The sequence below is a fragment of the Argopecten irradians genome, chromosome 5 (assembly GCF_041381155.1).
Source record: "Argopecten irradians isolate NY chromosome 5, Ai_NY, whole genome shotgun sequence".
NCBI classification, from domain to species: Eukaryota; Metazoa; Mollusca; class Bivalvia; order Pectinida; family Pectinidae; genus Argopecten; species Argopecten irradians.
In genome coordinates this window covers 24,218,416-24,244,298 of record NC_091138.1, presented here as the reverse complement: position 1 = coordinate 24,244,298, position 25,883 = coordinate 24,218,416, and the positions used below count along the sequence as shown (strand labels likewise).

The following is a 25,883-nucleotide window of genomic DNA, read 5'->3' as shown; positions in this document are numbered from 1 at the left end:
GGGTCTGAGCCAGAGGACAGAACCCTGAGCCTACCTCACTTCCTGAGAAATAGTGTAAACAAACTTCAACTATCGAAAGTTCAAGAGCAGCCGGTCGGCCATCTTGTTTTATTTATCGGTCCCAAAATGCAATATGCACAACTACATATGTAGGGCTTAAGGGAAACCTACAAATAAAATTTGAGACAGATCCGCTCAGTTCTTTCTGAGAAATAGCGGTAACAAAATTTCACCGCCAAAATAGCATTAGCATATAGCATTTTAGACCGATTGTTCAAAAAGATGGCAAACCAGCTATTGCTTGACCTGTATTTAAAACATATTCGCGGCAATTTATTTTCACGATTTCTTACTGTCCGCGAATTTGACGCATAACTTATAACAAATAGGTTAGTTTACATTAATTACTTCCCCCATCCAAAGTGGGTGATAATCCCCATTAATGTTCACCGTTATATATTAGTGACATATTTGGCTCTACCCGTTATGTCTTGGTAGGCTATTGGACCAGGAAGTAGTGTTTACTACATTTAAACTCAGTTACCCTTCAGCTCTTCTAGTTCTAAAGATAAATGCAGGTAGTTCATAATGAAATATACACGTATGTGAACGAATTGTGCCATGTAGCCGGTATAGCTCCATTTATAAAGATTAAGCAACCTTCATTGTCAGTAGTTAATCAATATACATAACATTGGTGTGGAGCCAGTAAATTACTACTTAAAAGACAAGAGAGAACATATGTACATGTTAACATTTATTATTTTATTACTTTGACAAAACAAGGCTCGAGTACAAAAATACTTGTAGAATCATCATGGAAAGTGCCCAGTGTTTCATATGTGCATTAATTTTTATTTTATTTTTACAAATTTTTGACAAAAGTAATTAGAACATCTCTCAGTCATTAACCATAGTATTCGAAATAGTTGACATTTACAAAAATTGTTTAAAACTCAAGTCGTAAATGCAACAAAAAAAAATGTATTATTCATATAATGATTTATACTTTTGGCTTTCCAGAAAAGGGGAGGGCACATAAAACTATTCTGTATTTGCATATTACAGAGTTATCTGCCCTTGCGGGTAGGTATTGATTGTGACGTCATGTGTTTGTGAGCGTTACGTCATACTTTTCAGAGAAAACGATGTGAATGGCGCTCACAAAATAATGACGTAACAATTGATACCTACCCGCAAGGGAGCTAACTCTGTAATATGCAAAGACGGAATAAAAGACATCGAAGCATTTTGAACAGATAACAGTTAACTAAAATTATTCATTTTAATTTAAAATATTTCAAAGACTTGAAAAATCAAATGTAGAAAAATGAATTATTTACTGACAGTAACAACAAACATTCACAGAACATAACACACACACACACACACAATTTATAAATAAATTAGCTGAAATTATAAAATCTTATTTTTTAGCATAGAAAGTCACCCAAGGATAGTTTGACTTTAATGGCCTATCACAACATTAGATTGCTCCCAAACCATGTTACTCAGTAACAAAAGTATAGGGTAAATATCACAGACGGGAAAAATACATAAAATATCTGGAAAATATAATAATATAAATTCATAAAAAATATAACATATGTTTGACAATTCTATATTTTACTGAAATAACAATGATTAGATTCAGCAATACTGTCCCGTATTGTACAGAAACATGACTATTGGTAAATGCTGATGATAAAGTACATTGTTGTGCATCTCATTACTATTATAAATGCTTGAAATTCATGCTTCAGATCATCATATTGATGAATTAATCAGAGAAAGGCACATTTGATTTGTTAAACTTCAACTAATGTACTCATAAATGATATACATATACTTCTGTAAGAATCCTCTCAGTATCAATTACTTACAATATTTATCATACTTCTGAAACATGTGCATGCTCAATACTGATTAAAATGCATCTCTTTGTTTGTTTTTTTTTAGTAACACTAACATTTTAATTTTTCAATAAAGCTGTATGTGCAACAAACAATGGGCAATATAAAAAATGACATCAGCTCATACCTATTTCTGGCTGTATTACTACATTGCAGAATGTTTTTTTTCATAATTTATGTTTTAATCAACACATTTTAGTTGGGCCGTTTTCGATTATGCATTTTGACTGGTTGGACCTAGTCGTTCGTTTATGAATTAAAGACGGACCTGATGATTTTATATTGTTTTTAGACGAGCCTTGACAAAGCCCACACAGGCCTGTATGAAAAACTGCAGGTAAGTCAGGATTTATACTTAAAATAATGACTTTTACAAACGGTCGAACTGGTTGTTCCGAATAAACGAAAACGGCCTTGGTGGAACATATATACACCTCTGTGTTTGATAGAGTCTTAAATCTTAAGACTGTAAATATAAACACTAAAACTAGATGTGAACCTTATATAACTTTTAGATGTAAAAGTCAAACTTGTCTATAAAGGATACCAATAGGACATAGACAAATCGTGCTTTATTAGATGTACTTTATACAGAGGTGAATAATATAGTAAATTGCACCAAATGGAGTTGAAATAGCTTGTTCTTTATAGACAGGTGCTCCTTTTATGACCTTTATACAGAGGTGTTCTTTATAGCAGGTTGGACCGTACATTTAATCAGTCCAGTTTTCCTACATCTTCATTCAAATTGAAAATAATACATTTATGATCAACCACACTTGTTTTTGATATAATTCTGCACTAAGGGAAAAAATGCTACTTTATTATTGCTTCCAATACAAAAAATATGGAAAGAAGATGAAGTGCAACAGGTCACAAAAGTGTGCTTAATGGATATAGAATCGTAAAAACAAATGTGGCTTCTCGTTCTGATATTTAGTTAGAGCAACTATTTTCAATTGACACAAGCATCAAGTTCTCTGCTTTGCTTGACAAAAGGCTATTGCAGTATCTACACACTCTGGGTCAGAGGTCGTAGTGCATTACTAATAGCAGGTGTTAGAGCCTTTCGATTCGGTGTTGTGGTATGTCTACCCAGTGGGGTGCCTAGTTCTCTTAACATCTCTAATGTCTTCAAGGCTTTTTTGGCTTCTCTGTAAAATGAAATACATTAATGTAATAGTTTTGCCAATTTAAAAAAATTATCTTACAAAATGGAAAAGAGAATAGAACAATTTTTTTTTGCAAATTGCAATTTATAACATTAATTTTAAATCAATGAATTTAAAACACTTTTCACTAGAAAGTCTAATTTTGCATCTACTGTTTATCAAAGAATGGGCAGGAGTGACTTAAACGGAGACAACTGCCATGGTAACACTTTATGTCCCCAATTCATGGCAGGAGCATAAAAGTCAGTATCCGCTGACCCTAATGACACCAACTATAATCTGACCTATCTTAGCGACATATATTAGTGTTTTACCATAAATACGGATATATTGACTAATTAATTACAATCTGGCATACCTGGCAAGGGGGCCATCTATCTTCTCTTTCTCTTTCAGAGCCCTAAGGACTCGCTTGTCTGTGCTGTTCAGTACCACAAATGTCCGCACAATCTGAAGTAAAACATGGTCAGGTTCCTAAATATTGTACACCTAGCATATAGCAATATTCAGTTCCACAAACATCCACACATTGTAAACTACATTCCATATACTTTAATAGTTTCAACTACAGACATTAATGATTTAGCAAAGTAAAAACAATGATAATGGATGTGGTGGAATATTGCTACCTGGTTCATGAAACTTTAGAAGAGGGAAGAAATTGTCAAAACAATACCTACCATCAGACGAACATAATCGCTGGCTTCCAACTCAAACATCTCCAACAACATTCTCGTTGTTTTCTCATTCTTTATCCCGAGTGTGCCCTACACACAGAAAAAGCAAGTCTTATACAAGTATATCAAAAGTTTACAAATGGATATAGAAGTATAATGGCAATGTTTTATAGTGATAGGTTACATTGAACTTATCTGTATGGTGTTAATTTCGAATGAACATTGCATGTTTGTGAAACGATCAAATCTATTGCCAGTGCTTAGGTATCAAAAAGTTTACATTATAATAAATATTTTAACAGAATTTTTCATTTTCCAATATTAAATGATGCCAGTGATCATTTTTAATACATGTGCATTATGAAATTCCGCATATTAATTCGTTTATTATCATGATGAATACTCACCACAGCAATGACAGCCTGAGCTCTCACATCCTCCTCTGGGTTCTCAAGTCTCCTATAACAGACAATATTAAACATTTATTACACTAAATTACACCATCATATCAAGACGTTCAAGATGGATTTTACAGAGCTGTTCTTGTTACCATGCACAATGTACCTGAGGATGGCCAATTCTCATTTGTTTAAATTGGATATTGGAGAATGATTGAAAATTTAACATTTATTTCCTTGTGTTAATACAAGAAACCCTAACCTGAGAAATGACATCTTTAACAAATAACCAGTTGTTACTTACTTTTCTATTTTTTCACAAGCCTTTCCAAACAGACCTAATGCAGTGAGGGCTTTAGCTGCAGCAACACGAACTTCCTGTGTGGAAAAAAAAATCATCAAAATATAACTAATACAATTCTCCTGCGGAGGACCCAGTTACCCACCAGTCATACAACAACGACATGGGCTTTACCTCTTGGATATAATACATTGCTAGTTATATTAATACTACGATATAATACATTGCTAGTTATATTAATACTACGATATAATACATTTCTAGTTATATTAATACTACATCTAATGTATCACAAAATGAGATAGATGACGTGTGTGATAAGTTGACACATGAAGATAAATTCCCCAATTTGCATGATTAATCTTCTATGATAGACATGTTCTTACTTTGATTGGCTCATCCCATAATCTTCTCTCTAAAATCTCGTAGAGTTGGTCGACCTCAGCAATCTTGAGTACATGCTTGGGTCCTGTGAATACATAATACATAAAATTTAATTTGTCTAACCTTATCACAAGACAACATTTAATACAGAATAATCTTTCAAACACACCAAACACATTGTTACCAATGAAATATTTAGAATGCAAGCAAGAAGAGCGTCATAAAAATGATGTTACGACATGTAAACACAAAGCAGTTCAGGATGGAAATAATTCCATTATCAACATTTTATCTTGAATATCTAAATTAAGAAACAACCTAAACTCCAAAAACGTATAACTATTTCTAGTTACCTAGAACAATGAGGAGTTCTGCAGCCAATGCTCGGTGTTTCCACACAAATGACTTATGCAGCATATCTTTGATACTGTTTACAATGTCAGAGTCTGTACAGTTCAACTGCCGAACCAGGATCTCAAGTGACTGTGGAGGTAAGTATATTAGTATTAAACAGTACAAAGTGAAAAGATAGGTATATATTATGAAAATTTACAAAAGCATTTAATAAAGCTACTTTGGACCAAGTTCTTGAATAACTCAATTATTTTGAAGATTGGTAGAAAATCCCAAAAATTCCACGCTCCATAACATTGCATGGTGCAGGGACTCCCCTCCACCCTATAACTACTGCTATACTTACATCAAGTTGCAATGTGACTTGAACATGTGCCATATCTCTTGATTTTAAATTAATTATCTGCTTAAATTCTGACTCTGAACTAGGAACCTGTGAACTGGTCTTCATAGTTTGTCCTAAACTTGTGATGAAACTGACCTTGGCTTTGACATGTTGTGTCCCCCCCCCACCCCCCCCCCCCCACCCACTTACTTCATCAGTGGTTATACTGACCTTTGCTTTGACATGTTGTGTCCCCCCACCCCCCCACCCCATCCCACTTCCTTCATCAGTGGTTATACTGACCTTGACTTTGACATGTTGTGTACCTCCCATCCCCCCACCCCATCCCACTTCCTTGATCAGTGTTTATACAGTGTAACTTCCCAAAACTGAACCTTCTCAAAACCGATCACCACTAGAAACCAAACATGGATGTCATGTACTGAATGAATTCCTCTTTATTAATAGTATATAAAACTTCCCAAAACTGATCCCTCCCAATTCCGAGTACCGGACCGATTTTGAGATCGGAATAGTCAAATGTAACTAAAATACACTTCTGAAAACCGGTCTTACCTGAGCGACACCGAACTGAACAACCGACCGTGAAATACACACGTAACTGTACCATAGTTGTCGCATGCCATGTCCTGGGCATCCTCGATACTCCAGGAGTTCCGATCACTTACGATCTCTACACCCCTGGACTATCTCATAGTGAAATTGGAGGCAGCTCAGCGGAAAACATTTGACCAATCACAGGCAAGCAAAGATTTCCTTTGAAGACTACAGAGAGAGCGACGCCTAACATCAAAGCCACACAGTCAACCACAGTATACCATTATACAGCTCTTTTGATGTACATCAAACGACTAAATTACCTGTTCTGTTTTGTTGCCTCCAGTTTTACTATGAGATAGTCCAGGGGTGTAGAGATCGTAAGTGATCGGAACCCCTGGAGTATCGAGGATGTGTCCTGGGGCATGTATACAGATGTGAAGGCTATAGGTACATGGTAATTATACCCGGTGTAATTATATAATCATGTCTATTGTTTAGATATTTAACGAAGGTCTACCACGTGCATGCAGTTTGTTTACTGTAGGAAAACAAGCAGAGCTAGTGATAAAGAGAAAGTTTCGTATTCAAATCACACAGGTTTTATAATTTACATATGTAGTTGTCGGATAATGTAAATTATCTGTGCAAAGAAGCCGAAGCCATGTATTGTTTTAGAAAATGACTATGTCATATAATGACCGGCATCGATCATCGTGTAATTAGACCATATAATTTGATTCTTGACGTAACCGGAAGCGATCGGCCATATGTAGGTTAGTGCAGACGAGAACATCCCCAAGAACATTCACGCAACTAACTAACTAAACTACCTTTATAAGCGGTAACAAAGTCAAGATTGTTGTAATCCATTCCTTTTAAACGTATGATTATCTCTTTTGTGATAACATTCACATTAACAATCAATATCGGTCGGTTTTAATAAACACTAGGCATACATGCGGTACACTAGTGTAAAAAACGACTTCCGATCGATTAAATCCGGATCGTAATGATTGGTTTTCCGTTCACTTCTCCAAACCGAACCCTCTCTAAACAGGACGAAATTGTATGCACCGACCATGATCGGTTTCGGGAGGTTCCACTGTACTGACCTTAGCTTTGACATGTGTGTCTGTGTTGTGCTCCAGTGACAGTTTGAGCTTGTTCTTGGCATTGTTATCTGCCACACATAGTTTCCCCAGAAGGATGGCAGCATCCAGTGCTATTTGATCATCCGGATCAGGATTCCGACAAAAATGACTCAGCATCTTCACAAGTTCAGGGAACGTACTCAAACTCTGTAATAAAAGAGGAAATACTAGCATTGTATTTCTAAAGCATATTCTTTATTCGTCTTAACATGCATGTTTTATCAGCATATAATTAGAAATATTAAAAATAAAGTAATGTAATGCTCTTTCAATGTCTGTATCTTATCTTTACTAAAATCTTACAAACGAAATCTTTTGATCAAATTTAAATCAAATTCAAAATGCTACAGGTTTATAGATAACAGAATCCAAAATATTTACTGGTCTTGATGAAATTAACAAATATAGACATATGTTGAAATAGAAATAAAAATGTCCAGACACATGTAGGTATATTTTAGGGTCTGTAGAAGTGATTAGTCCTGACCTTGTTGACATACTGGACATTCCTGCCGTCGATCATGGTACGGATGAGGTCCAGTCGGATCTCTGTGTTCCCTATGGCCAGGTATTTAATGATCACCATCTGTACATCCTCCTCCCAGCAGCCTAGATGTATACAGAAAACAAAAGATTTGTTCAACTTTATCATGGTGTAATAGAACAAAACCAAAAGTATGTCTGTAAGGCATAATTAACTCTGTCTCCATATCAAACAGGATGTAATGGGATGGGATATCTGTGATGATATAGCTCTGAATGACAGACAGAAGATTTCTGACAGCTTTTTATCTGCTGGGAATGGAGTAAAGCCAGGGTATGATTATTTGTTCTCTGGATGGGATAGAGCAGGAAGGGTTCTAGGGATGGGATAGAGCAGGAAGGGTTCTAGGGATGGGATAGAGCAGGAAGGGTTCTAGGGATGGGATAGAGCAGGAAGGGTTCTAGGGATGGGATAGAGCAGGAAGGGTTCTAGGGATGGGATAGAGCAGGAAGGGTTCTAGGGATGGGATAGAGCAGGAAGGGTTCTAGGGATAGGATAGAGCAGGAAGGGTTCCAGGGATAGGATAGAGCAGGAAGGGTTCCAGGGATGGAATGGAGCAGGAAGGGTTCTAGGGATGGGATAGAGCAGGAAGGGTTCTAGGGATGGGATAGAGCAGGAAGGGTTCCAGGGATGGGATAGAGCAGGAAGGGTTCTAGGGATGGGATAGAGCAGGAAGGGTTCTAGGGATGGAATGGAGCAGGAAGGGTTCCAGGGATGGAATGGAGCAGGAAGGGTTCTAGGGATGGGATAGAGCAGGAAGGGTTCTAGGGATGGGATAGAGCAGGAAGGGTTCAGGGATGGAATGAGCAGGAAGGGTTCTAGGGATGGATAGAGCAGGAAGGGTTCTAGGGATGGGATAGAGCAGGAAGGGTTCTAGGGATGGAATGGAGCAGGAAGGGGTTCTAGGGATGGATAGAGCAGGAAGGGTTCTAGGGATGGGATAGAGCAGGAAGGGTTCAGGGATGGAATGGAGCAGGAAGGGTTCTAGGGATGGAATAGAGCAGGAAGGGTTCTAGGGATGGAATGAGCAGGAAGGGTTCTAGGGATGGGATAGAGCAGGAAGGGTTCCAGGGATGGATAGAGCAGGAAGGGTTCCAGGGATGGAATGGAGCAGGAAGGGTTCAGGGATGGAATAGAGCAGGAAGGGTTCCAGGGATGGATAGAGCAGGAAGGGTTCCAGGATGGAATGGAGCAGGAAGGGTTCTAGGGATGGATAGAGCAGGAAGGGTTCCAGGGATGGGATAGAGCAGGAAGGGTTCCAGGAAGGGTTCTAGGGATGGAATGGAGCAGGAAGGGTTCTAGGGATGGGGATAGAGCAGGAAGGGTTCTAGGGATGGGATAGAGCAGGAAGGGTTCTAGGGATGGGAGGAGTTAGGATGGATAGAGCAGGAAGGGTTCTAGGGATGGAATAGAGCAGGAAGGGTTCCAGGATGGAATGGAGCAGGAAGGGTTCTAGGGATGGATAGAGCAGGAGGTACATAGGGATAAAATGGTACAATGTACACCTTGCCTATTGCTATTCTTACATGGCTGTAACCTACCTATAACTTTCTTACATGGCTGTAACCTACCTATAACTTTCTTACATTCCTTAACCTACAAATAACTTTTTACATTGCTGTAACCTACCTATAACTTTCTTACATTCTGTAACCTAACAAACTTTTACATTGCTGTAACCTACATAATTCTTACATTCTGTAACCTACCTATAACTTTCACTGTACATCTGTAACCTTAACCTTAACTTCTTTCTTACATTGCTGTAACCTACCTATAACTTTCTTACATTCTGTAACCTACCTATAACTTTCTTACATTGCTGTAACCTACCTATAACTTTCTTACATGGCTGTAACCTACCTATAACTTTCTTACATTCTGTAACCTACCTATAACTTTCTTACATGCTGTAACCTACCTATAACTTTCTTACATGGCTGTAACCTACCTATAACTTTCTTACATTCTGTAACCTACCTATAACTTTCTTACATTGCTGTAACCTACCTATAACTTTCTTACATGGCTGTAACCTACCTATAACTTTCTTACATTGCTGTAACCTACCTATAACTTTCTTACATGCTGTAACCTACCTATAACTTTCTTACATTGCTGTAACCTACCTATAACTTTCTTACATTCCTGTAACCTACCTATAACTTTCTTACATTCCTGTAACCTACCTATAACTTTCTTACATTCCTGTAACCTACCTATAACTTTCTTACATTCCTGTAACCTACCTATAACTTTCTTACATGGCTGTAACCTACCTATAACTTTCTTACATTGCTGTAACCTACCTATAACTTTCTTACATGCTGTAACCTACCTATAACTTTCTTACATTGCTGTAACCTACCTATAACTTTCTTACATTCTGTAACCTACCTATAACTTTCTTACATTCCTGTAACCTACCTATAACTTTCTACTTTCTTACATTCTGTAACCTACCTATAACTTTCTTACATGGCTGTAACCTACCTATATAACTTTCTTACATTCCTGTAGCCTACCTATAACTTTCTTACATTCCTGTAACTTACCTATAAGAATAAGTGACTTGGCAGCTTCGTAGCGGACTCGTTTGTCTTCGTCTCCCTTCATACGGTCCTTGAGGGCATAGAAAACCATAGTATCACCGCACCTTAACAGGCCGAGATGCTGTGGAATTCAACACAAACAATTTACTAATATTTTTTGTAAAGCTCAAATTACTCATTGTTGGTAGAAATGGAAAAGCAATTTTTCAAGTGATAAAGCAAGCAAACCTAATTGATCAACATCTGGATTTAATTTTGTTTGGGGGATATATTTACCTTTGCAGCGTCTATTCTCTCCTCGGCCCGCTCTGACACCAGGTTGTTGTGTACCAAGGTCTATAAACACAACACAATTCTTAAAATTCATACCAAGGATCATACAAAATTCTGTCAAAACAAAACCAAATCATTCAATGTTTGAGATTTGATTAACAAACACATATTCTTGGTTGATACTTATATCAATCAAATATGTATGATTATTGAATAATTATAGAGAATATTGTTAGAGTTCTATATCATATGTAAGTTTAAAAGGCATATCTCATTATTCTATCTGAACAATGTATGTTATAGTGCTATTATAATATTCCCTGCTACATAGTTAATTGTGTAAATGTATATACATTTCCATGACAACTAAACCTAAACTCTGACCCCACAGTATTACCTTGACTCTCTCCCACTTGAGCCCGGAGTACTCTCTGTTCTTGTTTTTAGGTTTTATCCTGCTCCACATACTCCCTGTAATACAAATCACACTACAGCCATTAGTACACCAGAACACCTTCATGCAGACAATCAAATCTAGACAAAGTAGTTCCATTATGTACAAACAATTCTAAACTACAAAGAATCGGTAATCAATTGTAAGAATTTTGTCATGAATGGTATAAAAATAATATGTTTTAACAAACAATGGTAACTGTACAACATATTTAAAGTGTAATACCATAATAAGACAAAAAGGTTTACTTCATACTTAATTTGAAAATACAAGCTACTTTAAAAAATATTTGTCCATGGCATGTATCAATACTACTCATTATGACTAGCAATATACCTATGGCTGGTGAATGGCCCATATTATACAGAACAATTTTACATTTACCCAAAATTCAACATGTAATTGAATAAAATGATCTAGTTCACTGTAAATAACCCATTTTACGCCACTAAAATGGCTCCTTATTGTTGGCTTTGACAGTATGGCTGAATTTACAAAAGAAAGAGAGGAAAGAAATCATCAATAATTAATATACTGTATTATGCTAGGAAAGATATACTCCAACATAATCATGTACCAAGAAAGAGGATTTTTTACCATCACAGTAGCACTGATATTATCACTAGATAAAGAATAACTGAATGGTTTAGATTTTGTTGCAGGATAGAATGGGCTTGTGTCATTTTCTAAGGCAGTCTTTTTTTTCATATTTTGGAATAATAGCCATATACATCTTTGCTGTAGATAATTATACCTCAACCAAAATAAAATGCAAGTAAGAAACAAAACAATAAAACTTACATCAAAACAAAAATAATGAGTACTAAATTAAGACCATCAAAAATTAATAAAAGTGAAAAATATCAAAATCAGATAAAAACAAATTGAAAAGAAAAACAAACACAAAATGAATTACTCCCCATCCATTAGATAGATACAAGTTTAGTATGAATGTCAGTATTTAGTTAAACTTTACATTTTACGATATTTTTGTGAGTTTTAGCAAATGATATAAGCATCAGATACCATAGCCTGATAAATCATTTGAATATTTCATAAGATAATAAGACACATTTCTGAGTGAATTTCGTTATAGTATTCTCCGTTGCTGATTTTAATGTTGATAGAGTCAGGAAAAATGTACTGAAGTAATAGTTAGATAAGAAAAATTAGAGCAACAGGGTGAAATATGAAGGGGAGATAACTCCTATTTACATGCTATGAAGAACCCTTTTTTCAGATACAATTTTACTTTTTCACACTTTGATACTTTACATAACCATTTGCTCTTTCCTTAACTTCAGAAATAATTAAGCATTAATTCTCAATACCTTTTGGATTTATGAAGTCATAGATAAAAAACCGGGCGGACATTCCTTCCGTTTTTATAATTTTAACTTGAATAAATCAGTTATGTACCAGTTAGGCATTGATTTTCTTAATTGCTTTTACTAATTTTTACAATAAAACAAATTCAGATGAGCCACATTGATATTTTAGCCCATACAAATGTATTTGAGTTTGATCAATGACTGTGCCGCTTTTAGAATTTACCATGAAGACATTTTTCGTGTATGATGTCATAATTCTCGACAAGCTAATCTTTCAGTCTATGCAAAAATGGACTCATACTTCTAAACCAATAAGAATGAGTGTAATTCACGAAATAATATTATCTTAAAATGTAATGTAGGTTCATTGCTTGTATGATCAATGATGATAGTTTTAGGGTGGAATGATTTTCAACCAAAACATTAATAAATTACAAAAGAAAACTTCAGTAAAACAATAGAACAGTTGTATCATACAATACTACAACATATGAATAAATCATTAATCTACATATAAATGTAATTTGATTAAAGTAGATATAATCAGCAGAAACTAAAGCCTGGAAGCAGATTAATAAGTGAGTATTAATGTCTCACAAAAGCCAGACTACCATTTTACCTTCATTGTCGGAGTCCTCGCTCTTCAGGTCTATAAGTTCATCCTCGAAATCTAAACATAGGCGTTAGTCGTGTGTACAAACCAAGGGCACTAACTCTTTCATTGTGATGTTAAGTAGGGTCTCACAAACACTTGCATGCATACAGATTTGTACAGTGATAACATTCTACTTCCAGTGATAGAGACATGCATTAATATAGATAGTACAATTACTACAGAATACACTTTGTACCAGTGTTCACACCAAAACTTTATAGAACTTCAGTATCTAGTTGCAGTTTAAATAAAGCATGTGATTGTATAGTTTGCCTCAATTTTAACACAGTGTTTGGACTAATCTGAACATTGTGAAGAGGTTGATCTTTATCAAAATTTTGCTAAGCAGAATCAATAATATTTGGACCAAAGTCTATGTAAGGTTTTATTTTAACATTTGAATCATTTCAATGGAATCAAGTTTTGGCAGGCTATAGATATATGTTATTGCACATAACAAGTTATTTTCGCAGGAATTCATTTTCACGATTTTATAGGACATTGCTATGATTTGATCTGCAAAAATGTTGAGATGGATTGAGTCATATAGACCCTGAAAGCCAGATCGCCAAAATTTAATTACCTCGGATTTTATCAAAATCGCAAAAAATTTTAACCCATGTTGATAACCAAGTATACAAAGTTAAGTGACAGTTTAATCAAGAGGGAAATAAAATATGGGTCTTAAGGAAAATATTGGATATAAAGCCTATTTATGTTTATTATATCTGCTGTGTTGGAATAGAATATAACGAGATCAAACAATATCATATCATAAATATACGTACATCACATTGTTTAATCTTGAACTACTTTTGTTATACATTATATAACCAAGTTATTGTGCTATATCATGGGGTACATTTTAGGATGATTACAGTTTGATGTATTTCCATTGATATTTTGTATAGCAGCTGGTTACAGTGTATAACAATTATCGTGAGTGTATCACATTAAACAATATAGGATATAACAACGATATGTAGTGGCTGGTGAACACATGCAGAATCTATCAAGTATCCAGACTTACCTCCAGAAACCTTAGTTACGGCTCGTGAAAATGTTGGCTTGGTCCTGTTAATACATCACACATTGAAATCAATATGACAGCTAAAATCATGATGATGAGCGATAATGAAATTTACAAAAAGACATAGGTAACATGTGTATACATGTATTTACAATTTAGACTTACAAAATACCATCATATATACATGTATATAAATATACTTATGCTGTAGACTTATGAATACCAACATGGTTACTTGTACTTACGCTGTAGACTTTCGGCTGCTGACTACACTTTTTTCCTGCTCTAACATCAGCCTGAATTTCCTCTCTGTGCTGTTTGGCCCCTTCTGGCTGGCCCTAGTCCGCTCCCTATATAATGTTAGTTTCGTCTCCTTGGCTAGATTCCTTTGGTTTACAATACGAATTGCAGGATTTCTGACTGTCGGGTCGGAGTTCGCAAAGGAATCAGCCATTCGTGGATATGCTTTGCCTGCCGTCTGTGTAGAAGAGAATGCTTTCATCGAATATTCCAGTCAATTGTCTTAAAGATCAAATGTAAATTGGTCTTTATAGCCAGGTAGTCTTGATTATACACAGGTCAAATAGTGTTTTAATTAGCCAACTAGGACCAAGCAAGTGGTCTTTATCTAGAAGTGGTCACTAAGGCAGGTTTTATTGTATGTGTCAATCAGCTCCATTATTGAATAATCTTGAAAGGTTTAATTAGTTTTAACGACTCATTAAGTCAGAGTAATTAAAGGACATGCCAGGTTTACTGGTGGAGGAAAGCTAAAAGACCTGGAGAAAGACTACTCTCCAATGGTCAGTAACAGCTGGCAACTTCCTCAAATGGAATTTTAAACTTGTGGTCCAGAGGTGGAGGGCTTGTGGTACATGTAATATGTCGGGAAACCTCCTTAATCCATGCCTGCATGCATATCTTGTTGATGTAGAGAACATATATTTTGGAGACAGCAGCATACTTTAATAACCAAGTACACTAATTCAATGTCAGTGATGTTATAAAGTTACAAACTATTTAAATCTTGTCACATAATAAAATAACAGTCAGTTAAGAATGACATGCATAATCTTAATGGAACAAATCTGAACACTAAGTTAATTGAATTTGCTGTCAAACTCTCCAGTAGAGTATATTGACAACAGATTTCTTTGATAAATCAACCCATAACTTTATAAAATATCATCTACAAAAATACAGAAAGCCCAAAGATGACGTTTGTCGCCAAAATCAAGAGCTGATATGTTCTTACCGTTCGTGTAAGGGGGAGTAATTCTGGGGGAGGAATTGGTTTTGGATAGTACACAAGACGTCCAGATTTAGATGTGCCGAGTCGTCTGTTCTCCAGTTTGGGTAGGACTGGAGTTTCTATGGAGTCTAATGTGTGAGAGCGTGATAAGTCCTGAGTTTCTACCGACGACTGTAATAAATGGATTAGATCATGCACATGCTTTACACGGTGTGAAGAATAATGGGTATATAGTGTGGGTGGCCATTACTGTTGTCAAAAAGATAACACATACACATATATCAGCTTTTTCTAATTTCAAATTCTTCATATCGCCACATTTGACAAACAGAGGTATAATTATTTTTTGAAAATCACAAAAACCCCTTTGCGAAAGGTTGAAATGAGACTTGGACGAGACTGAAACCTCACTAAAGAAGATCCTTAAATCATCGCTAGTAAGGATACTTCGATTCTTTTGCAGATAACAATCATAGGTATGACAGACTCAGTTGAGCAGTGTTATCAAAATCATTATCAGATTTTAAATTACATTACTGTCATAATTAACTAAATAAACTATAATATCATAGTTGTAGTGAGGTTTTGATGATAATTAAAGCCTTGAAAAAGTGTGGAAGCAATCTGCTTTACTTGTGAATATCTGTTAACAACAGGAGAAATGCTGGCCAAGCAAAAAATTACTTATACATGCATCAATACAACATTTTTTTTATAAAATGGTAAATATTTGAGTACATTGTGATTAAGGTCAGTTTGGACATTTTACTTCCATATAGTTAAGCCTGTTATCTGAATTTAGCTGATTAAAATAATGTTAATTTTATTATCAATATATATTTTTTATTGTATCGTAAAAGTGATGGTTCATGCAAATATACATGCATTTTTTCTTGAGCTTAATAGTGTATAGTTGATATACAGGGTATATTATATTTTGTGTTTTTACAATACCTTTGGAGCAAGGGCAGTTGAAGCTGACACAGAAGTGGTTTCTTTACTGGCCACTGGAAAATCACAACATAACATGATCAGTACACAATACACTTTGTGTGATGATTTACTGACTTTCCCATTTCAGAGGCACAGATTATATGAACTTTGAGTTTATTAAGATTTTAAATTACATGTTGTATCTCAACAAGTCAATGGAGTAAACATGACAAATAAAGACTAGCGCTAAACAATAGGACCCAGTGTTGTTTCTGCAAAACCACAAATTAAGAGTTTTGCTTGGTTTGTACTAGGTAGATTGTATTATAAGATCTTTAATACAAGTGCATGAAAATGTCAAAGCAGAACTATATCTAGACACTTCTTAGTATGTCCTAATACCTATATAGGTAATTAAAAATGCTAAAATCCTATTGATCTACAGTACTTAGAATACATATATTAAAATGTCAAAGTTAATGTAAATCAAACTTACTACTACTCTGAAGTAAACTGTGCTCTCGTCTGTCAGTAGACTTTTTAGTAGGACGAACAGACAACATGGCTGCTTTGTAAACTTTGTCATACATTCGGTGAAGTCTGTTTGCTAATTTGTCTAAATCCATTTTCTGCAAACAAAAAGAAAGTACAAAAATTAAAATTGAATTACATATATCAATTTATCAAAGCAAAACTTTATCAACACAATAGATTTTATTCATTATATAACAGCTCTATTAGAACAATATAGCTATGACATATTGTATCATTAGTTCCTATATACAAACTTGATTCATTAAAGGGACAATTCACTCAGGCTAATTCTTTTACATAACCAACAAGCAAAATATAGCATAAATGTATTGTTCTACATTTCTTATGAAACATATAACATAAGATATTGACAAATCCCACGTCATTGTTTAGTATTTTAACTGATACCGTTGTAATTACAAATTGTTGATCAATATGTTTAAGCAGGTACAATATGTACGCTGTACCAATATCCGAGCCGAAGTCACGCACGTTAAACAAATGAACTACATAACCACTGTGGAGGTGATAATATATTTTTTTAGGCAAGACAATTCACCTAATAAGGTAAACACACTTCTGTCAGAGCGATTTGAGCAGTTTTAGATAAAAGTAGCATTACTCTACGAGCAAGGGACTGGGTTCGGCATACAAGATATTCGACCACAATGTGTAATGGCGGACAGTGAGTGAGCTTGAACATTTCACACGAATTTCACCACCATGGGATTTTCTGACATATCACAGTAAAACCGACTGATCTAATTTCCATTAGAACTGTGGGTTTTCCGATATATATACAAATTTTAATGTTCTCGTAGAATGAATTGTCCCTTTAAAGTACAATGTACTCAAATTTTAATAGGTAACTAACTTCAAAACTGGTTAAAGTTAGTGCAGTTATGAATAAAAGTTTAATGAACAATGCTTGTCCAAAAAAAAAAAAAAAAAAGCAATTGAAATAAGCACAAAAATGGGATAATCTCCAAAACGCGAAAAATCATTTTCAGTCATTAAAACTCACATGTATATCCATGATGTCTGTTCCTCCTTTACTTGGTTCTCTCCAGGGCAGGACTTCATATTTCTTATCAGCTACAAATCACATAAAATTCAAATTATTCCCGATATATATGTATAAGTCATTTGACATTTTAATATAATGGTGAAGTTAAATAACTGTTCATAACATTTCATTCTATGTAACATTTTAACATACTTGGGGTAAGTGTGTATATATTTGGAAGATTTTGTGTTCCCTTGTGATATTAGTACTTACGACGCGGCAAAAAGGATCCTGGTACAGCTAGCCCCATCTGGTGGTAGGAAAGTGGGTCTAACTGACACATGACGTCGGCATATTCTCCATACTCAAATCTGTGGTGTTCCGACAACCAGTATTCCATCACCAAGTCTCTCTCTTCCTCTGCAATCTCTCGCAGAAACGCTAAAAATATGACAGGTTTCTCTTAATGTCATGACACATGGAAATAATTTGTAAACACAAAACAATTTGTGCATTGAAATAAACTGTCAACAAATGTAATTCACAGATGTAATCCTAGACAAGCTCATCAAAATTAAATTTGTTTGCTCTAAATCACTCTAGACACAGCTAGAAAAAAAGCTTGAATCTGCAAATTTTAGTAGTCTCTGCATTTAAATAGCTGTGCAATATCTAAACGTTTCTCCTTCAAATATTGATTCACACTGTAGCTATAACTAACAAGCTCAATAATAACATGTTTTAAACATTTGACTAAAAATGTGAAAATTACTGATCCATTTTCTAACAACTTGTGTTTGCATTAAATCAGATACAGTACTGATAGTAACTGACCAAAGGTCTTTTTAGCCACATCCCTTCACATACACTAATGCAAGCAATGTCAGGATAAATGTAGGAGTCATATGCAGAACTAAGGGCTGTTGAACTGACAGTTGGTGACAGAGCTAATTACAGTAATGAATAGATTTGAATGAATGCAGCCTTCAAAAAATTAAACGATAGTTACATTTTCATTACTTTCTTGGGATCAATTACATTTTTGTGTTCAAATTATACAAATTATCTGCACATTTAGCACCATGGAAAGTCCTCTCCAAAGTAAACCATTGTTTCAAATTAATTTTCAGAGTTTTATGAAAGTTAAACTTAATTCCATTAACATTCTTATCAAAATGAGGGATCCTAGCCCATGGCCTTATTATAATGGATGTGTGTTAGACTTACACAAAATAAGGTCAGGCTTAACCAGTACCAAAATATCTCAGATGTTTTTTTATTTATTTATTTTTTGTATTTTTTTATTTATGATAACTATATGTTCTGATTACTAGTTTCTCCATGCTCAATGATACATTGATTTCTAACAATTTACAACCACATGTAAGTTTGTAAAGCTCCACATGCACACCAATCAATCAGTGAGTTAAAGTAACCATATAACTACAGTTGGTTTTTAATATATACTAGTAAGCAGGTGTACCATACATGCAATTTTAAAGCATTCAATATGTGTACACTAAACAAAGTACATGTAATATGTTTGCAAAATCATTTTTTTAGCAAATAAACAATATGTTTTACTAATGCACAGACATACTTAAGGAATTACATATTGCACAAAGATTTTAAAACTAAGACGACCATGCTTCAGGCAAACTTCTCCCTCATGAAATACTATTCTAAGAATATCAGTGATCACAAATATATGCAATTTTTAAAATTAAATATGTGTAGTTTGGTATTTTTATTCTTAAAAGGAATTTGAAGAGAATTGTGCATTGGTATGACTGGTACATGAAACTCCAAGTATCACTTCAAATCAAATAGATATTCATGAAAAACCAGGCTATTATTGCATACTATGATTTATAAAGCAACAAAATATACACAAAGCATTTTATAAGTACTTACTATTTACTATGTATACATTGACTGGCAGCTGGTATGAGTTAGTATAATTCTACATGGTTATTTAAAACTAAAACCACTCTACTTCATGCATATTTAAATAAACCATACCAAGATTTCCTGAACCACAGACCCAATACTAGGGATATTAATACAAATGTACCAACAAAATCCAACACAAGGATCACATGACTCCCATGCATTAGGTACCGTCCTGAAGCTACACACAACATTACCTGGCTGGTACTTCTTTAACATCTTCTTCCTGTGACGTTCTAATTAATGTGGCACAATTTTATAGACACATAAAATTCATGGACACATCTACCCCTGCCCCTCAATGACAATTACTGTGTTTTTGTTGAAATTAGACCTTTCAATTAGTACATGTATTATTAATGGAGACCAGATAAGATTCAAGGAATCTTTTTATCGTTAAACCTAAAGTATCACAGTCTCTGATACCCCTTCTCGAAGAATTTTTTTCATTTCTTTTCTTTTTGTTATAATATTGTGGAAATTTGCTTCATGTTATAAATGTATATGATGTATAATGATGCAATAATATTATTTCAAAGCAAATGACAGCTGATCTGTTTGCACCAGAACAGAGTTTGGTCTTCACTATAAACATAATAATTTATACGTTTAATTTATGTGTAATGTTGATAAGGTCAAATCATGACCATTTCTTCATTTCATTGAAAATCTGATAATAAAGAATTCTGAAAAGCTTAAGATATATGTGTCAAAAGTGTTACAACATCTCCTTTATGACCTTATCATATCACTTTAAAATGTAGGCTTACTGTAATGTTACTTGTAATATTTCATAATAGCTAACACTAACACATGCTTAATTGAAAGGTAAAGGATTTTTTGTAATTAAAATTTTGCTGTTAATGATTTCATACAAAAATGCTCTCCATGCAATAAAATTTCTTCATGCTTCAAACCACACAAAAAACATCATTCACTGATACATGCAATCAAGTTTTTTCTACAAAAACTACTAAGAAATAAACATTAAGTAGATTTATTTTCTACAAAAACTACTTAGAAATAAATATTAATAATAACTTTAAAAGATATCAAAGTTATAATCACCCATTAACAAACAGATATATACATGTACATATAGCTTTTGAAGAAATGTTGAATTATAGACCTGAATACCAATAGAAATTTGTGCAAAAATTTGAAAACCAATAAGATGAACATAATTTGACAGAAATGTTCCACTCACTACTTCCATATAAGGTCTTACCTGCTCGGGTGTCCTCCCTGCGAGGTGACACAATAGTGACGCGACTCTTGGTTGTCGTGGCCGACACTTCAGTAATAAATGTCTGTCCTCTCTTATCATCCATACTTTCCAGTCCTGCCACTTTGTCCTCTGCTTCTCTTTCTTCTTCTGTTTGTTCTTCTTTTTCTTGTGATTCTTTCTCTTGATCTTTTTCTTTTAATACTTGTTCTTCTTCCTCATCTTTTTCTTCTTCTTCTTCTTCTTCTTCTTCAGAATCCTCTTCCTCATCATCACTGCTATCCTCTGATCCTGAGGACTCCTCTGATCCAGTAGATGATTCGAGAGAGCGCTCAGTTTTTTCTTCATCTCTTTCTGTATCATCCCCTTTATCTTCTGATTCTTCCTTTTTCTTTACAAGAATGTAAAAACATCACTTTGAGAATATATGTTAAAAGCCACTTTTTTGTTTTGATTAAAGCCAAACTGTATGTCCTCATAAAAACTAATTATCTGTTCATGTGTCATCAGAATTTGACTGAAAGTTAAACTTCATCATCAAAAATTAAGTGAAAAATATCAAATTTTGTCTTCTTAAAATTTACAAATAAAATAAAAAGTCAGTGAAATAAAGAATAACATAATGATTCTCTTAGTCTTGTTCTTACCTCTTCCTCATTATCTGTCATTATAGGAGGCTGTGATTGCTCTGTGGAGCGTGGTGTAAACTCCCGTTTATCCTTGTGAAACATGGTAGGTAGTTCTCCGAGTTGATCGTTGGCTTCAGACCCTCCTTCACTCTGACTCGTCATGCCCTGTTCTGGAGCCGGTGCTTCACTTTCAGTTTCCTCCTCTGTCTCTGCTCCAATGCCTCTCTGCGGGTACAGTGCCCTGCTCTGGGTCATTGACGAGGCAGAGGAAGGTGTATCCAAAAGGCCTTGACGATGACGTTGCATTTTTCTATAGTCCTCTGATCCACTGATAGAAGGTGAGGTATAGCCATGCCCCCTACTCTCATCCTCAGAGTCCGGCAGTCGTGACTGGATGGGGGGTAACATACGCCTTCCCATATAGCCTTCATCCCCATCACTCATGTCGTCATTGTCAGACATACCAGACCTGAAGGTCGTCCCGCCCCTCTCTTCAGATCCTCGATTTCTGTTTGGTCTTGGTGGCTGACCCTGTTACACAAACATGTTATTTCTCTTTAACAAATCCATAACACAATGGAAGTTTAAATCAATCTTATTGCTTTATACCTTAATCAAATAAAGACTCTTTGCATAGTAGTTTTATATCATCTACCACTGAATAATGTACATGTGAAAGTGGAATTATTTGAAGAGTGAGAATTTTAGCTGCTTTTATTAAACCTCTGCAACCATATCACTGCACACACAATCATATCAGTAACTTAAAAATTGGAAATGTGAACAATTAGACTAAGATTGTAAAGCGCAAAACTGTCCATGTCTACCATACATATTACAGTGATATTTTCAGGTACATTTGAGGCTGAATAAAGACCCCTGTCAAAGAGAAATTTTGCTGTATTTCCCCAATTTTATGTCAATATTTTCCCAAATGAAGAAAAACTCTCTGAAATATACATGTTTCGAGAAAGATGCAATGTACTGTTTTCCAATTTTAAAAGGTACAGGACTCTGAAATTATTGAGTAAGAAAATCACTGTATTATCATACAACTTTTGAGGCATTTTAAGAAAGTGAATTATGTATTAGGAAAACAATCCTTAATGTGTCTTGATTCCCACTATCCCATCATATCATTTGGTCCTTGAGAGTATCCTTGATATTCACTACTCACCCTAATCCTAACTTTTCCACAGAGTGCCCCCATCCTGTCCTCCAGCCACATGACTCGCTTGCGAGCCTCCATGATGTCCCCATTTTCATGTTCAAGGGCATTCTCTAGATCCTTTCTAGCATGAACTAGCTCAGAGTCAATTTTATACAAAATCTGAAAGAAAACAAAGAGAATTCACATCAATTATGAATATATGCATTCATAACTCATATGTTGAACAACAATGTAGTTTCATTTATATAATCAAGTGAAAATATAGATATGAGTATAATTGTATCATAATTTGTAATATGGAATATTAATTAATAAATGATGATTATCGAATAAGTAATAAAGAAGTTATTTCTGTGTCTGTACAGTATATACCTGTAGGACTAGGATTGCCGAATCTCCCTTGTCTCTAGCGGCCTGGGCCTCCGCCCTTAACTGTTCAATCTCCTCTTCAGTCTTACCATTCTCCAAATCTGTTAAGATTTGCTGCAGGGTATTCTGGGCATTTCTCACAGCCTCTGTCTGCAATGAAATCAATCAAAATGATTTTAGTTTTTTAAAAGAAAACAAATTCATGCAAATTAATTAAACACCTTAACCCAACACAAAACTATAGTACCATACATTTTGGTCATTGTCAAGTTTATCATTTTTATAAATGAAAACAATCTTTACCCATTCAAATGTTTACACGGGAGCCTATTACCCCGGTAACAAACACCGATAATTATTGAACATACCTGTTCAACCAGCAGGATGTCAGAGCGGTGCTGAACTGAGTACTTAGGCTGTAATGTAGTTCCACTACGGAACGTTTTTGGCCGGTCATTAAATAGTCCTGATTCAGGCATGGTGGTGGCTTTTCTAAAAATAAAATCAATTATAAAAGTACATTTATATTTATATTGCTGTTATGAAGGTCCATGACTCATAACAGCTTGACTGCTTGAATATACATGTAGCGTTTAAGAATATTGACTACGTGACAAGGGATCAAACCCAAGTGATTATTTTTGTAAGATATTACAGCATGTTAATAAGCAGAATTATTCAGACTAAGGTTACTGTTTCTGGTGCTACATCTTATGGTTTTACCATTAAAATGCTCGATCTGACAGCTGAGTGATCTGGTATTTACAAATCACACTACTGTCCTTTCTTACTTATCTCCCCTGGCTTTCTTTAGATTTTCAACCCCCACTAGTCAAGAAAAGTTGCTGACTACTTTTAAAAAGAAACAAAAGTGTCATGTGTTTTTTAATAAGTGTAACAGTAGCAACAGTACACCCCTATAATATTTGTGCTTGAACTCAACACTAAATACTAGAAGCTGACACACAATTTTAACCCATTTATTAATATGATCATATTGTGGATGTGTAGTCTAGAAGAACAGGGGGAAAACGCATTCATGTCTATTAGCCCGGCGAGGAATCAAACCCATATATGGCAGGACTCCGGTGTGAAAAACTTAACTCTGTCTCTACCAACTGTCTCCAACAATACCAGTATTACAGGTACAAGACACTTTTGAAACATTATGCACAGGCGTTTAGCCCTATAGACATTTTTCTCTCTATATCATATGCAATACTGTGTCAAGGTATAGCTCAGCCGGCCATATAACATGTAAACTACCCAATTTCAGAAAAAGTATGATTATTAACAAACTTTATAAGATGTGACAATGGGAATACTCTCAATTGACAGACAGATAATTTATCTTTAATTTGGTATATGACACAATATACACCATGCTGTATCAAAAACAGTAGGTAGGTCTATCTAAAAACATCGTAAAACAGCAGCATTTCTACAGGTTGCACTCTGTCAGACAGTGACGTCTTCTGATAGACACACAAGGGCTCTTGTGGGTAGCTCAAAAACCACTGCATGTCAACACTTCAGCTTCATAAGAATGAAAATTAGGTAGAAAACAAATATATTTGTACATTATGTTACTTTATATTTATATACCATCCATTTGTTCAATACAGACCTTCAGAATTTAACAAAACCATAATTTTAATACAGCACTTGCTGTTTTTAGCATGTTAATGTTAAATTTGAGGATTTAGCCGACTGACACTATACACAAGACACATTGACCTGCTCCTGAAACCTCTTACATATATGTGAATATAGGTACAGTACTGTATAGCTGGCAGAAAATTTCAAATGATCTGACATAACATCATTTTTGCACTAATCTTCAGGAAACTTGGCTAAAAATTTACACATATTAACATATTTCGCCATGACGTTACTCTATTTATAATTTCAGCTGAAATTATCTAAAGACGACTTATGACACTTGCGGAAGCATTTCTTGTAATGAGAACGACTGCAAAAATATCACAAATATCGATCACTGACATTGACTGAAGTATGGCCCCTGGCACAGCCTGAACTTTTTACTTTTCTGTGTAAACGTTTTATTTCGATTTCATCCCAAGTTCCGTCTTTTCAATAACTAAGTTTTAAAAGATACGACAAGACACTTACACCTATGCATATCTGTGAGTTTGAACCTGTAAAAGATGAGATTAAAAATCCAAATCCATTTCATTTCTGTTTACATGTCGAAGCGTCGTTGTCGACGGATCATTTTCAGAAATACTTCGTTGTTGGACACCTTAGCCGACTGTCCAATTCAAGCGTTCAAATAACCTTAATACGCGATATTCGGAATACCTTTAACGTTTTCTCCTAAAGTCACCATATAGTCCGAGAACGAGTACCTTGTTACCCAAAATGCAAAATTTGAACTTCCGGTCTTTCTTTTACTTCCGCTAAACCTAAGGGTAAACATGTTGAAAATAAAATCCTGTCGTATAAATCTATCGCCATCTGCTTTATATAATGCTTTAAAGTCCTACTATCCACAATAGATAGTGAACAGATGATATGTAGCCATTTACACCAGTTAAATAAACGCGCATGGGCTTAATGATTAAATTAAAACGCTTCGTAATTCATGTTGTCATCCTAGTATACGATGGTGAAAAAGACGTTCAAACTATACATTGTGGATTTGTCTTTTTATTTAAGTTAAAACTGAGAATGATGTAGCAATCTCGACCCCATTTAAATATTTGGGATGTATTTATA

General features: G+C 34.9%; 1 protein-coding gene across 4 annotated transcripts; it reads right to left on the bottom strand.

The window, feature by feature from the left end:
* Positions 1-744: 744 nt before the first annotated feature.
* On the bottom strand, positions 745-25,417 carry LOC138323304 (uncharacterized). 4 transcript variants are annotated; one of them, XM_069267808.1, is made up of 27 exons: positions 25,278-25,417; positions 23,513-23,636; positions 23,148-23,294; positions 22,782-22,934; positions 21,623-22,135; positions 20,979-21,366; positions 19,948-19,986; positions 18,074-18,241; positions 17,819-17,889; positions 16,757-16,889; positions 16,282-16,334; positions 15,331-15,498; positions 14,321-14,553; positions 14,076-14,119; positions 13,010-13,060; positions 11,003-11,076; positions 10,609-10,668; positions 10,336-10,453; positions 7,724-7,845; positions 7,198-7,383; positions 5,199-5,328; positions 4,848-4,930; positions 4,465-4,538; positions 4,170-4,221; positions 3,766-3,852; positions 3,444-3,535; positions 745-3,067 (listed from the first exon to the last, which is right to left on the bottom strand). In XM_069267808.1, exons 2-27 carry the CDS (start codon positions 23,621-23,623, stop codon positions 2,926-2,928), a joined length of 3,492 nt encoding a protein of 1,163 aa, XP_069123909.1. In that variant the 5' UTR covers positions 23,624-23,636; positions 25,278-25,417; the 3' UTR covers positions 745-2,925. The 4 variants fall into 4 exon arrangements, with proteins under 4 accessions (XP_069123909.1, XP_069123911.1, XP_069123912.1 ...); XM_069267810.1 differs by lacking the exon at positions 13,010-13,060; XM_069267811.1 differs by lacking the exon at positions 15,331-15,498.
* Positions 25,418-25,883: the final 466 nt, after the last annotated feature.

Excerpts from the sequence above, each read along its gene's own strand:
- LOC138323304 (XM_069267808.1), bottom strand. The coding sequence starts at position 23,623 with ATGCCTGAATCAGGACTATTTAATGACCGGCCAAAAACGTTCCGTAGT. Across the intron at positions 22,136-22,781 it reads GTGGAAAAGTTAGGATTAGG|GGTCAGCCACCAAGACCAAA; the intron begins GTGAGTAGTGAA and ends TTTGTGTAACAG. Across the intron at positions 4,222-4,464 it reads GCTTGTGAAAAAATAGAAAA|GAGACTTGAGAACCCAGAGG; the intron begins GTAAGTAACAAC and ends TGTCTGTTATAG.